The sequence below is a fragment of the Apteryx rowi genome, unplaced genomic scaffold (assembly GCF_003343035.1).
Source record: "Apteryx rowi isolate R43461 unplaced genomic scaffold, aptRow1 scaffold_27, whole genome shotgun sequence".
NCBI lineage: Eukaryota > Metazoa > Chordata > Aves > Apterygiformes > Apterygidae > Apteryx > Apteryx rowi.
The window spans coordinates 1,710,075-1,725,622 of NW_020449085.1; the positions used below are offsets into that span (position 1 = coordinate 1,710,075).

The following is a 15,548-nucleotide window of genomic DNA, read 5'->3' on the forward strand; positions in this document are numbered from 1 at the left end:
CAGGCATTGTTTTGTTGCCCAGGTTACGGCATAAGTATTAGAAAATTTGTTGTGTGGAGGAGAAAAAGGACTGTTTGAAATATTTTGCGTGGAATTTAACTTTTTCCTATGGGTTCGACGCAGAAAGATAAATCAACCTGCTTTTCTTGCCTGTTGGTCCAGAATTAAAAGCATATTGCAACATTTTTAATTTGTCCTCTTAGCAACATTTAGTTATTTAACCTCAGTCTCCCCCTCTCAACCCCTGCCTGTAGTGGAGCCACTGTTTAAAGGAGAGTGATTTATTCTGTCAGCTGTTTTGCTGAAAGATTTCTTTCAAATGCTGTTCAAGACGGTGTGCTATATCTAGCCTGTACAGCCTTTGCGTGACACTAAATTGAGCAACGACTTTTCCTTGATCCGTTAGAAAAATACAAGCTTAGAGAAGGTGATATATCAGCAGTGGCTGAAAAGATAAATCTGTTGTAAATATGTCTGGCATGCAACAACATCATTCTTTTTCCATGTTCATAACATTTCACTTGCTGAATATGCCTATTTCATCTTTTTTAAAAACCTGAGATTAATGCAAAGCTGTCTAGAAATAGCGCTGTAAGGAATATTCTGGAGTGTAGATGCTTTATATAAAGTGATGAAATGTATATTAGAAGGAAACGACTTGTTTTGTATGTTACTTGTTACATCACGCTTAAAAGCTTTAAGTAATAAAGCTGCTCCCTTATTGGCATTAAAGCTAATTTTAGTGCAACTACTCATTGGCACAGCTCTGCGCTGCTGAGCATTCTGCTCACATGGCTGTGTACAAATCGATCTGTAATGGCACTCAAGGCGTTTTGAGGAAGAATGAGGGAAAAGGAAAAAGAAATAACCTAGTCTTCTAAATACGTTCCAAAGCTATCAGCAGTACCAAATTACCACCAAGCTGGTATTTAATTGCAGCTTTCCATGGGTGAGTTTTCTTGTGTATTCATTGCTTACCTTACTTGTACAATCTACAAGTCCTTTGTGCTTTTATGAGGTTCATGGTTTATTTTTCATACCCTACTAGTTTTTGTTGTGTTTGACCAATCTACCTACAATGCTGTAACAAGGAATATTTCTAGTCTCTCATCTTGCACAAGGCTGTAACTGAGTTTCTGTTAATCTGGGAAATCTTGGCAGCTCTCCCAGACTCTTCATCTTGATGCCTGCAGGTTCTTCAAGCACTGGGTGCAGATCACTTAAGTAAAAGATGGATCTTTTTCATTACATAGGAAGACAAATATATGAGTACGTGGGATGTGTTTTAGATTAAGCAGATGAATTTTAAAAATTCATTAGGCTAATATATTTCTTAGAGAAATGTCATCATTTTATTTCTTTTTTTTGAAAAATATTTGTATTGCATTTTAACTAAACATGGTGATTTTTAAAGATAGGTAAGATGCATCTTTTGCATCAAGAGCATATAGTTTCAAACAGATCACCTGAGAATATCACCAAGACACATAAGTGAAACCGAAATATTAATACAAGGTAATCTGAAGATATGTGCATTGCATTTTGAGTTGGAATAGGTATCCTAGACAACTGCTGTTGTGGAGAAGGGCAGTCTAATGAATTTCTTTGAAGTTTCGTTCTGTGTAAGTTCATATAATACATATTCATTTCTTGTAATCTTCCTAGAGATAAAACAAACAACCGAAATGGTTATAAGGAACTTTTTGTCAAGAAAGTGAAGTAGCAACTGTCTGTTGTACTGGATATTTTTAAAGTGTCTTAAGTTTCTTTTCAAAAAAATGAGGCATTCAATGTGTTAGGTAGTTTTAAACATTGCTTGAAACGATCATTTACGGAGGTCACCAAAACGGTTCACAGGATGCTACTTCAGAAGGCACTTGGCTGATGTAGCTAAACAATACGAGACCGTTTTAGTGATAGCTTCCATAGAGATTGCTCCTCAAACTGTTTCATGTTTTTAAATAATTAAATAATGTAATCACCTAACGGAAGAATAGGAAATTCAAGCTCTCTGCAAGAGCAGTTGTGTGAAATTTAAAGAGAACTGAAAATTTAAAATTTGAAATGAAATGGAAGTCAATTAAGCAGACACCATGGGAAGGATGCTGAAAACTGCAAGCACTGAGCAAGTGTTTTGCAGAACCGTGATCCTCAGTGGCAAAATTGTGTGAGGGGAATCAAGAAAAGTGCAATGATTAAGGCTCCAGTCCAGGGGAACTATTAATACCGGCTCAAATATAAATATAGGAGAAGCCTGGCTGGTGTAATTGGAACCGTGTGTGTACTCAAGTTAAGTATGCACTTAAATATGGTATTGAATTGGCACTCTAATTATCATTTATGAGAAGCGAGATTAATGTTGGTAAGCTGCCCTGGCCCTGCTGCAGGACTTTGCATTTGTCTGTGTTGGGCTCCCTCTGAATAGCAGCTCTATCTTCCAGTGTATCGACCGCTCCTCCCAATTTGGTATCATCTCCAGACTTGGAGGTGAGGACACACTCTGACCCATTACCCGGGTCACTGATGAAGACCTGAAGCCCCAGCTGCCCCAGCAGCAAGCCCTGAGTAACGCCACTCATAGCTGGCTGCTGCTGAGTCTTCACCCATTCACCACTACGCCAGAAGCCTGATGGACCGGCCAGCTTTGCACAAGCTGCGCAGTCCACCCRCCCRGTSCATAYGTCCCCAGTTTAGCTGCAGGGAGACTACGGGAGACTGTGTCAAAGACCTTGCTAAAGGCAAAGGAAGCAACCTCCACTCCTCTCCTCTGCACCACAGGGCCAGTCACTTCATCTGAGGCGRCTGCAGAGCTGCTCWGGCRCAATTTGCCCTTGGTAAAGCCATGCTGGGTTTTCCCCATCAGCACCTTCTCCCTCCTGTCCCTGGGCATGGCTTTCAGGAGGATTTGCTCCATAAGCTTCCTGGAGATGGAGGCGAGGCTGACCAGTGTGTAGCTCCCTGGATCCTGCCCTTGTGATTTTGAAGAGGGGTGTGATGTTTGCTGCATCGCAGTCCTCAGGAACCTCCCCCTAAAAGCCATGAACGTTGGAAGCCGATAGAGGTCTCACAGTGACGTCAGCCAGCTTCCTCAGTACCGTCAGATACTTCTCACCCAGCCCTATGGGTTTGTGTATGTTGTATTTGCTTAACTTGTCCGTAACTCAGTCCTCCTCTGCTGCGATCCCCACGCTGTTACTAGGCGCAGAGGCCAGTGAGGCCTAAGAGCAGATCTTGCCAGCAAATACAGTGACAAAGAAGGCACTGAGTTCCTCGGCACTTTCCATGTCCTTCATCACCGTTCAGCAGCAAGTCTGCATTTACATTGGTCTTCCTTTTGCTGCCATTGTGCCTGTAGAAGCCTTCCTTGTTGCCCTCCACATCCCTCCCCAATTTCAAACGCAGTCAAGCTTTGACTCTCCTCTTCCTCCCTCTGCAGGCCTAAGTGGTGCTTCTATATTTCTTTTGGGTAGCCTGTCTCTGTTTTTGCCTCTCTCACACTTTTTGTGTTTGAGCTTGGCCAGGGGTTCCCTGTTCAGCCAAGCTGGCTTCTTGCCATGCCTGCTTGTTTTCTTGCCCATTGAAATGGACTGTTCCTGTGCTTTGAGGAGCCCATCCTTGAAGATCAACCATCTCTCCTGGGCCCCTTTGCTCGTAGGCAGCTGTCCACGGGATCCTGCGTGTCCTGTGAACAAGCTGCAGTTTGTTCTCCTGTAGTCCAGTGTCTTTATTATGCCTTTGTCTTCCTCACTTTCCTCAGGATCTTAAATTCTGCCATCTGATGGTCACATCAACTAAGATTGCCATCGGCTGTCAGCTGCCTGAGCAAATTTTTCATATTTATGAATAGCAGATCCAGGAAAGCATCTCTCCTACTGGGTCATCCAGCACTGGTGTCCAAAAAATTGCCCACAGCACACTTCAGTGTTCATGGCTCTGAGGAATGGTGATATTGTAGGTTGGAGTAAGGCTGCAGTGGTAACTGTAAGTGCTGATAGCTTTAGCTAACATCTCTGCCCTGAGATACTGCTTTTGGCCCCTGGTATATTGAACTGCACCTGTGAACAAGGGCTGAAATGAGACATCCGCTACTGGGTAGTGTCTTCGATAACAAAGATGTCCTTGGGCTATAGGGCCTCTTTGAGTTTGGAGCAAGAGCTGAAATCTGGCCTATTTGTGTTTAAAAAAAAAAAAAAAAAAAAAACCCTAATTAAAGGGACATAAGAATAGTACAGATTTTGCAGTGAATGTGAAATTAATGGTGTAGTCCACTAGTCTGGGTGAGGGGATTTTGGAGAATACTTAATGGTAATCTGGGGCTATCGCTGTGTGGAAAGGTTAGTTAAGAAGGAAGGCGTTCTTGACTACCTGTCTTTCTGTGATCTGTGTTTTCAGTATCAAAGCAGGTATGGTCTAGGCTCTGGGAGTCTTACAGAGTCCTCTAAATACAGAGTTACTGAAGTGAAGTTTTGATTTTAGTATCAAAGCAAGGAGGAACATTTAATTGAAATGTAATTAAATTGCTAATTGTGTTTACGCTGGTACTTGTTGGGGGAGTGAAATTTTCCCAGCTGACACTCCAGGCAGTATCTGGGAGCGGAGATAAAACCTTGGATGAGAGTTTGGGGAGAGGTGGAAGAGCGGTGGAAGGGTTCCAGGCACGCTGATGAGTGGGAGGGGAAGAATTTGCGGAGGACCTCACCGGCGTCCCACGTAGCAGAAAAAACGGAGCTCGGCCTCCTTTGTGGTCGTTGCGGGTCCCAAGAAATACATGCTTTTCTTTGTGGTATTGTGTAGAGTATTGTTTCATATGAAACAATGGATTTCATAGTTTCATAGTTCTGTCCACATAATTTTATTACATTGTGCAAGTCTGATTAAAGCAAATGTTTTATTCTTTCACCATTGTCAGTAGTTGCCTAAGAAATAGAAATGGAAAATGAGAGTTCTGCTAGGTCAAGACCTACATGTGGGATGATTCTTTGGTTGACAATGTTTTTTAGAATTTAAAATCAAGCTATTCTTTAATTATAGGCTTCTGAATGTAGTAGAGATGTTCGCAGTGTGTCTGCCTGAAGGTACTCCCTGGGTTTGGTTGTGCAGATAACAACTTCTGTTTCAATCATTGTTTTTGTATGCAGCTTCCTCCTTGTCTATCATGACACAAGTTTGCATATTCTAGCAGTACTTTAGGTGGAGATGCTCCAGCTCGCAACAAAAGCTGTGCTTGTCCTGAACTTCTTTTTTGGGAATATCTGAGCCACTTTAGTTAGTTTCCATAATTAATGAGCAAATCAATGTATTTGGCGGCATAGACTCCAGTGTGGAACATGTCCTCATATGGCTTAAACTTGATAAATGGTTAAGAATCTACTTCATCTGAAAAATTCAGGGTAACCTGAACTTTAAACGTTACCAGTTGTGCTTCCTGTAATACTTTATGGTAACTGGAGCCCCGCTGCTCAGAATATTCATGTTAGATGTACTGGAGGATCGGAGGGACTGCTTTAATAGGATTTGGAGAACAACTATTTGTATGTCACAGCTTTTGCTCGTAGCTTGCCAGCCTTTTCATGCAGTAATCCTAGAGATTTAGCCTGGCTTTAAAATAGTAATACAGGAAGACATACGTGACTTAACACCACAAAAAAGTCTGTAAAGTCTTCATGTAGCGTGAAGCAAGAGTTTTTTTATGCTTGTTAGCATCTTTTTAAAATGTTGTAGTGTATGTTATGAGAGGGAGGAAGAACACTGATGAAAAGAAAATACTGACATTAGTGGAAATTAGGAAAAAGCCTCTATTTCCTCTGGCATGTGAAGTTTATCAGCGCGCCTTACCGTTGGCAGCAGTAGACCCCAACCGGTTCAGAAAGCAGTTATTACATGAACTGACTTCAGTTTTCAATTGCAAAACCTGGATAAGTTTGCACTCCTTTAATGAATTTTGTATACTCCATCTGTCTTTTTTATGATTGAGAATAGTATAAATTAATCCTGCATGTTACTGAAATAAAGTAGAAAATTGGGTCTGGACGTGTTTTTGAAAAAATAGTACGAGTTTTTATTTCTAAATGTTTGGTATCACATCTGGTTTACAAAGAAATGAAAACATTGTTTGCCACTGGTATGTCCTCTTAGGAGGTCATATTTTATCCTCAGTTTCCACCCTTCCCTTTCCCTTGCCACTTCCATTACAGTGGAGATTTGGTCTGCTTGCTCTACAGTGATGTGTCCTTTAATATTTCCCATTAGTTTTCAGTAGTTACCTTTGCCTGCATGTCAGCCTTCAGTTTAATGGCCTTTTTTGTGTGTTCATTTTGTTTTGTTTCCCATCGTGGTTTTGTTTATTTCTTTTGTTTTTTTTCCCTGTTTTCTTTTTTTAAACCGTGGTGATGTTTGCCCTTCATATTCCCCAATGTTTGCACATGACAAGATGTTGCCATCCCAACATTACCTCCCACTTCACTGACCAGTGCCACTAATGACCATCTAGCACCAGCAACAACTGGACCATTGCCTTCAGCCCCGCGGGATGTTGTGGCCACCCTCGTCTCCACTCGCTTCATCAGACTGACGTGGCGGACGCCCGCATCAGACCCTCAAGGAGACAACCTCACCTATTCAATCTTCTACACCAAGGAAGGTATAAACAGGTAAAGATCTATACATGTAAAATGGGTTGTTCTCGTTCATGGCCCCTCTTCATGCTAGCTTTGCGTAGAAGGACTGTAAAGCTTTAGCCTTTAATGACCAAAATAGTAAGGGTTGCAGAGACTGAGGGGCGATTGTGTTCCCTTCCCTCCTGCCACCCCCTTCCTGGAAATGATTAGCAGAATTTAATTTTTAATCATTTCATTTAATCATTTCATTCACTTGTATTAATCATATATATATATATATATATATATATATATATGATTCACAGAAAACGTTCCGTAAGAGTAAGCTTAAATAGTTTGATCTTAAAACATTCTTGCGGACACTGTTTGTGCATATTTTTGATTGACTGCGAACAGTTGCTACCTGCTTTTAGCAGACTGCTTAGAAACTAAAAGCATTCATAGACTGTAACACCTCCTCAGAAATACTGACACCGCTATAAATGCCATCTACCATAGGCACATAAACAGCCGTCAGATAATACACGTGCTATTTGAGATAGAGCAGTCACTTCGTGCTTTAAAACCACTTAAATGTAGTCTGATTCTAGAGAACCGGGGCTGGTACATGCTGATTCTCCTCCAGCAATCACTGCAAATAGGAACATCATGGATGTGAAGCGTTCATGAATTTTGACATACTATCCCAATGGTTTAATGCAGTCTACCCATTTTTCTAACTGATAGGATCAGCCACTTGGAATTAAAGTCTCAAATTGTTGTGATAAGGCGAAACTCTTTGGTTGGAGGAGTTGGAGCTAACAATCATTTTAAACAGTGCTTAAATAATTACAAATTAGCTTGATTATCAGATTTATTACTCACCAGGAAATCATCTACTTAGTGACTAGATCATGAAACTCAAAGTTAAGAAAGTTATTTATAAAGAATATAGAACACACTATTATTCACGGTGAATTTCCATAGTTTTTTATTCTGTGGATGGGCATCTTGTCCAGGTTCATGTATGACAGCTAAGGGAGGCAAGTAGTAAATTTTTTTGTGCCTCACAAATGTTCTTCTACTTCCTTGCTTTGGTAATATTCATTCCTACTGGAGATATTTTAAGTGAGACAGGGAAAATGGAAGTGTCCTGCCAGCCATTCTTACATCCTGCCTTTCCTCCAAATTTCTGGTTGCAGCTGCTCTACCAGCTGGGTTTTCAGGAAGTAATTTGCTGGAGGTGGCTTCATGCCTCTCCCTAAATGGCGTCTTGCTTTTGCAGGGGGGAAAGTGCATCCCCTTCCGCTACATATGAGACTGTGGAAATCTAGACAATATTCCTGTTGTCAGAAGAATTGCACAGAACAAAGGGAAAGAGGCATCCCATAGCTGGTGGTGAATAAATCAGGAAAGAAATTACAGGACAATCTGCTGGAAGTGCTGATTCCAGTTCTTGCAAAACAGTCCTCCAGGGTTCAGTTAATGCAGTCCGCAGAGAGTTTACACAGCAAGGTACCTAAGCGGGTGCTTATATATAAGCAGGTGGTTTCACTGACCTCAGGGAGATCTTTGCTTCAGCGTTCTTCTGGATCAGGTTCAAAATAGGATCCAAAAGCCTTTTATTAGCAGATACTCATTATTTTCTAACCTCTGCTGCTACTCTGTCTTTTTGTAAGGTTTTTGATATGCCTAATAAAGATGGCAGTATCATACATTTTGCAGATTGATATGAAAATACTGTGAAAACCTGACATTAAGTCTGGATTTAGAGAATGAGAATATTAAAACTTAAAAAAAGTAAATTAGTTGGGAGCAAGTAATTTGAAGGACTTGGCCGTCTGTCTGTATCAGCATCCTCCACCTTCTCATTGAAGACAAGTATGGATGCTATTTGCTTCATCTTATTCAAATTAGATATGACCTGATGGTCCTGACAGCCTGCCAGTGTCACTTCATTAGGGACTGTATTTTGGTGCCATTAATCTGGATTAAGCAATGAGAAAAATGCATTATGTATGATAGGAGAGCAATAGTTAAAACTGAACTGAGTATTCCCTTCTACCTGGAAGGTCAGAAATAACTCTTGTAGTCGAATTTGAGATGATGCTTAAAGGTAAGGCTCAAGGGAATTCAAATCCTGAACGTATTTGAAGTGGCGCTAACCTCTCCTGCCTCCCCAAACCCAGCTGATTTTTAAAAGGGACAAAAGCTGAGGTGGTGAACGTGGTAGAGGTTTACCTTTCTTAGAGGTAAAGATAGAATGGAGATCTGCCAAAGTTTTTTGGCCCTGTAATACTGTCTGCTTCCTTATTTCTAGGCACTTGTGATGAAAGTCAGCAAAAATCTCTGATGAGTAGGATGCTGGCATCCACTGAATTTGTCTGATGACTCTTTGTAATTCCCAGTCCTAAAGTGATTTCTATGCAATCAATAAATTACCTAACTGTTGCACTGAAGAGTCTAAAATTCCCTATTTTTACCTAGTTTCCTGTATCAGCTTGTTGGAGGGGGAGTATCTGTGCATATGTGTGTGTGGGGGGGGGTTGATTTACAGGTGCACTTAAGTTTTTAAAAATTCTTTTAAGGAAGAGGCACAGAAACACAGGTAACTAATTGTGTAGAGATTAAATAAATGGATAGAATTGTTACTTGAAATTGAAAGGCACAGTAGCAGTAAATAATAGTGTAAATGAACAGACAAGTGATTAATCTATCAACACACGTTCTACTTGGCTTTTGGGCATTAAGTGGTACTTAATGTCCAAAAGTGGACTAGCTGCTTGGCCTTGTGGAAGAGTTGCTTAGTTATTGAATAAAAAATAGATGAAGTTGTCATACATAACCAAGCAATCAGAAGTCCGAAAATTTCAAAGTTTGGATGTGCAACCGTCCTTTCTTTCCTAGCATTATAAAACACTACATAAATGTTGCTCTGTAGTCCTTGAATAATACATGATCACATATATTTGCTGTGGTCTTAAGTGCATATGTAGCATCTCCTCATACTATAATATTTTTGCCTACGTGTCTCATTTTCCTTCCCTGCATTACTGGATCCTTTTAGTAAGCGAAGCATTGTTTCTTCTTCACTTGTATTTGGGCAGTGATCAAACTAGGTATTTGATTTACTTACCTTTTAATTGGGCTTTTGAAAAAATGAAGGAAGAGGAACGATTGTGTAACGCGGAATGGCTTAACTAGATATTCCGATATCCGTTAATACATCTTAGAAGGGCTCAGATAGTCATTTTTATATTAGGAATAGCATTTACGTCTCTCCGCAGTATAGAAGGTGTGCAGTTCACGAGGTGTTGGTTCCAGCAGAGGCTATGCCTCTTCTGCTGTTTTACATTCATTGTATTTTTATTTGTTCAGGGAAATGAGATACACACAGAAACATGGGAAGGTGTTCCTCAGTTTTGCACTTTGAACTTACACAGAGGGCTGCAAAATGTTTCTGACTGGTGCATGACTTCTTTCCCTCCTGGACTAACCAGGCYCTCCTGCCAAAGCTGTTCAGAAGGAGATCCCCTTCGACCCTCTCCCCCTCCCCCAGGGAAATTATGTGTTTCACATTTTAAACTCCTTGTCTGCTTGGAGGAAAAATGCTAAGCCTCAAAGTTGAATATTACCGAAAATTTTAAGCAACTGAAAATAGGAAATGACAGCAAAAAATGTCAGTGCTGCCAAAATTGTGATGGTTGCTTCTATCAACTCCTGAAATAACGAAAGCTGGGTTTTGATAATATTTAGAGTTTGCAGAAACCCTGAGTCCCTCTGATCCAATATTCTGGTAAATCCGGGGAAACTGCCAGTTAGTGAAGCAGAGGAGCTCAAGGTGGCAGCAGAGGAGGAGGAGGTGCCATGGGGAACTGGCCATGCATTGAGAGAGAAGCTGTCCAGGAGCAGTGGACCTTCAGATACGGCAAAGTGCATATAATGTGCTGTAGGACTTGAAGGTTACTCTTTAAAACAGAGAAACCAAAGTGATACATAGAAGAGGAGCTTCTCAAAGCGTGGAAATCAGCTGTGGTGGTAGCACAGGCCAGCTTCTTTGGGCTTGTTTCCCTGACTATGTAATGGGAAACCAGCTGGTGATGCTCTTCATACGATGCATATCTTCATCCAGTACCGATGGCCTGAGTATGTAAGAGATGTGCTTTTATTGAGAGAATCGCATGAGAAGTTAGGGAGCGACCCATGAGTTTACTGTCATATTTCTGGAAGGATTCAAGTAATCTGATCGGATAGAAAATATTGTAGATAGAAAATATGGATCATATAGTCACATAGTTACCTTCATCCTTTTGTTCAATATTCCAAATTCAAGACAGATCCGCTGGAAAGTGTCTGAAACTTCAAATGCATTTGAGGAGGATGTTAATTCTGTGAAACTTCAGAAGACCACTCAGGCATAAGAACTTCAAAGAACTTAAAATCTTTTAAGACAAAAAAATGAAATAGCTAACAGTACTGGTATGAAATGGTAAATTATGTGTATGATATATTCAAATAGTATTAAAGACACGGTTCAGCTTAATATGCCTCAAACAGAAAATGGAATTTAATCCTATGTAATCACACTATCAAAATGTCTGGTTGAGTCACTGCCAGGCTTTACCAGGGATGAGGCAGAGTTGACATTGGCTGACACAAACAATCTTCACTTTTGAGTACTTCCCTGAAGGTTTCTTTTTAATAAGTGTAACTTAAAACTGCGAGTTTCCAGATGAACGCTTGTTTCTATTTTCAAACTGTGTATCGCTGTAGTTTTTTTCCCTTAAGTACTTGATAGCTATTTTAAACCTTAACGCTAGTTTACAGAGTTTTTTAATTGGGGATTAAGCTGGAATGAGTTAGAATAGCCATAATGTTGTGTCGGGTGGTAGAGCTATTCATATAGACCATCTGGTGCACTACCTATTACACCTACCTGAACCCATCAGAGCTCGGCAGCGGCACTCAAGGCTCCCTAAGAAAGAGCATAAACGAGAGATTCATGTGGCACTTAATTAGATTAATCTCAACATATCTTTAACATACTGTTGGGATGGAAGGCACAGCTCCCAGTTATTACTGAAAATTGCAACACTGACACGTCTATGTGGATTTTGATGAATGTTGTCTTTCCATTAAAATAATTTGGGGGTTTATTTGTAATTTTAAATAACAACCTTGGATTGCTGATGTTTTCTCTAGATAAAATCAGTGAGTGCCTTTACACTTGAGGTATAAAATGCAAAATATTTTGCATGTCAATGAGAAATGAATGTTGTTCCACAGCTGTGAATCAGCTGGCACTTATTCTGCATTTTCAGAAACCAGTCATTATAGCTAAGATGCATCTTAAAGGAAGCTAGCCAGCTGAAAATGCGTTTCCAAACAAACATATTGCACTTGCTCTAACTGGAAAAGTTAGTGCCGGAAAATATTTTATCTTTTTCCCTGTGCCCCTGTTGTGTTCTGTAGTGAGTGTGATACTTCTGTAGTGTGTCTCTTGCTTCTCTATCAGCTTCATTCTCACAGAAAATACTTTATATATGTGAGAAGAAGAGAAATCTTTCACAGACATTTTTAATTCAGAATATATAATATATATAATATGTATAATATATATAATTCAGAATAGGGATGGTGTTCATTCAAAGGTGGAAGCTAAAAAAAACAGCTGCAATAAATTAAGCTGTTTATGTGGTGCCATTTTAGCTCAGTTTCATGAAGGAGACTGTTCTGGAGAAGTGTGTTTAAACAGATTTCTAGTTACAGTTAGCATAGTGTTTCCCTCTGTATATAGATACTCCATAATGTAGAATTAACGCAGTTTCTGAAATGTTATAAACCAAATTATGCCAAATCGGCCTCATTAGTTGATTTAAAAAGTAGTAAATTAAAAATTGGGATTTTAGCACCTTAATTCCATGATATGAACTGAGCCTTAATGGCTGGAGGGTTTGCGGAGTAATTTTGCCGAGGCTTCTGCCTTAGAAATGAGTGAAGAGCAGCTAATCCTGGGCCCAAGATCGTCTGCCCTCTGCTGTGGAGCTGTCTGCAGTGTGCCAGGCGGAAGGGAAGGGGTTTGGTCCTCATCCTTCACATTTTCCTTTTATTTACTCAGCGGAAAATAGTTTGGTTTCCTCCCTTGTGATACTGTTTCTGCTTCCATTGGCAAAGTAGCTGGTTCCCTTTCAAGAAAAGGCGGTGTGCGAATGGCAGTGCCCAAATTCAGCCGCGCGACAGCTCGCGGGGCCGAAGCGATGCGTTGCAAATGAAGGCTGTAGTCGGTTGATGATTAATCTTCTAATCTTCATCTCAGCGCTGAGCGCGATAAGAAACGATTGAGTGTCCTGCACTGCGTTCAGGGCAAGACCGTGCTTTCGCCCTGCCTGAACCAGCAACTTTCTCCCCTGGTTGGGAGCTATAACTGAGATTTACTCCAAGTAGGGCAGTAATCTTGCCGGTTGCAAAATATTCAGGCGTAAAGCGTGCTTTGCCTTTCGTCGGCTCCACGACTTGTGCGGCACCGGCGTCAGTGCCGCGGCTGCCGGCCTGAGCCTGCGCGACTCCGGCCTCGGGGTGTTTTTAAGAAATCCAAATATTAGGGAGGAACTAAGTAAAGTTTGGAGGAAAGGGGAAATCGTAAAACAGCTTCTTTGAAGACTGCACGAAAAGCAGCCCAGCAGAATTAACAAAAATGCCTTAAATCTAGCCAGACAATGTATACGATTCTTAAATGTTTTTTTCTTGTGGCTTCAGAGTAGTGGGGTAAACTGTCCCTGTGAATTATTGCACACTGTTATAAGAATAACAGTGGAACTACTCACATCTTTGTGATGCTGAGTCTAACTTGCTTTTTAGAGCACGTTTTTTCAAAGCGAAGTTGCAAAATCAGAAGCAAAAATCAGTTGCAAAATCAGAATCACCAGCAATTTTGGCAGATTATCGTTACTGTATAATTGGCGGGATACAATTAAGCACGTCATTAACACATGAGATATATTCAAACAGGATACACGTTAGATTTATTCCAGTATCAGCTACTCTCTTATTCCCCCCCCCCCCCAAATCCTCTTACTAATCAATGATTGTTTCCGTACCCGAACCTTTGCTTTCCTAAAGGGAACGTGTCGAAAACACAAGTCGTCCTGGAGAGATGCAGGTGACAATCCAAAACCTGATGCCAGAAACAGTTTATGTCTTCAGAGTTGTGGCTCAAAACAAGCATGGCCCTGGAGAGAGCTCGGTCCCCCTGAAGGTGGCAACTCAGCCCGAGGGTAAGCTGGGAATATTTCTAGTCGTCTTGACTTCGTGATAGATTTTCCTTTTTTCCATTCATGACCTTTTTCCCAGGCTAAGTTGATACTCTTCACCAGTAGCACGCTTGCAGACCTTACTAGTAAAGTTTCAGAATGATTTTCCAGGTTACCACGTTGGGAAGCTTGCGTGATATGGTCTGGCAATAAAATACGTGAATCTTTTAAAAGGTGCTTTGCAATATTAATATTTCTATTTAGGCTTGTACTGCAACACAGATGGCTTTAATGTTTTCAGATTAAAATGTGTTAATTTAAAGTTAAAGCCAAGGGAAGTAATGTAAGTTTTAAAACATTAAAGGTTTTAGTCAGTTTAAGAAATAGGTCTTATAAAGCCAAAAAAACTCCCAGGCTTAAATAGAGCATGCCACAGTTAAAGCAATACCTCAGGTAATTATTCAAGCCTATATTTTACTTGCTAAAGTGAAGCTCTTTGCATCTGTTACCAGTATAGATACTTGAGCGTCATCTGTGGCGGCAGTGTCTCGCTCTTCAGGGCTCCCCATAGGGTGTTCCTTGCAAAATGCTCTAAACTTTGTGCTCTAAAAGGAGCGCTGTAAATCCTCATCAATGGGAAAAAAGAGGAAAAGAAACACTTTAACAAAATGCATCGTTCGTGCTCTGTGAAGATCACTGAGGACAAAATAAAAATCTGACCCGGGAGCTGAATCTCAGTCTCTTTCGGAAATTTGGGTCTACCTTTTCCCCCCTAACGTACCCGTGTGAAATGCTGAAATGTGAACGTATACCCTCCTTCTTGCTGATTACTTGTGAAGTTGCCTCCAAAATATTTAGCAACACGAAATGTCACGGTTAGGCTTGGTGACCGGCGTAGTTTTGTGCTTGCATTTCAGTTCAGCTTCCTGGTCCAGCACCCAATATTCGCGCGTCTGCCAGCTCACCCACTTCGGTTACTATCACGTGGGAAACGCCGTTGTCTGGCAATGGAGAAATCCAGAACTACAAGCTCTATTACATGGAGAAGGGCCAGGACAACGAGCAGGTACAGAGCTTGGCTCTTTCCGTGTGGTACATAATGCCGTTAACAGCATTTCTTCTTTGATAGCATTTTTACCTTAAATTTCTAGAAAGGGCTTGGCAAGCATTCATTTTTCTGACAGGCCGTAGCCTAAAATACAGAAATATTGAAAATTAAAAGTCCAGTTGCCACCTGAGAAGTAATCATAACTTTGGGTTAATTAATCCCAGGCTCTTAATTTTGCATCTAATTGTGCGTGAATTTTATTCCAGCTTTTAAGAAAAAAAGCTGAGGGAAGCTTTTTTGCTTCTCACGAATATTTTTGTTAGCATTTAAAATAATTTTGACATCACTTCTTGAAATAGGAATGTGTTGCATTCCTCAGAATTACTTTTTGAGTTCTGCCTCCCGCTATTCAAAATATAGTATCAGTTTTTACCAATAGGCAACTTTGCAAGATCCCTTTTCATTTACAGCCCCTGTGTCTATGTTATGACTTAAATCACATAGGTAGAACTTCTATTTTGCAAGCCCAGGGTTATTCTCTTAAAAAGTCTGCGTATAACCGGGTTTAACTGCACAGGCTACAAAATGGTCTCGGTCCTGCTTCTGACGTTGAGTGTTACTGCACTGAGAATCTAAAACGTTTCTAATAGTTGC

The 15,548-nt window shown here is 40.6% G+C and overlaps 1 protein-coding gene across 1 annotated transcript in view; it reads left to right on the forward strand.

Annotated features, from left to right (window-relative positions):
- NEO1 (neogenin 1) overlaps positions 1-15,548 on the forward strand; it is a 146,277-nt gene that overhangs the window by 90,380 nt on the left and 40,349 nt on the right. The window contains exons 7-9 of the mRNA XM_026068317.1: positions 6,431-6,650; positions 13,716-13,870; positions 14,764-14,912. Of these exons, the coding sequence (XP_025924102.1) occupies positions 6,431-6,650; positions 13,716-13,870; positions 14,764-14,912 (524 nt within the window). The remainder of the gene's footprint in view (positions 1-6,430; positions 6,651-13,715; positions 13,871-14,763; positions 14,913-15,548) is intronic.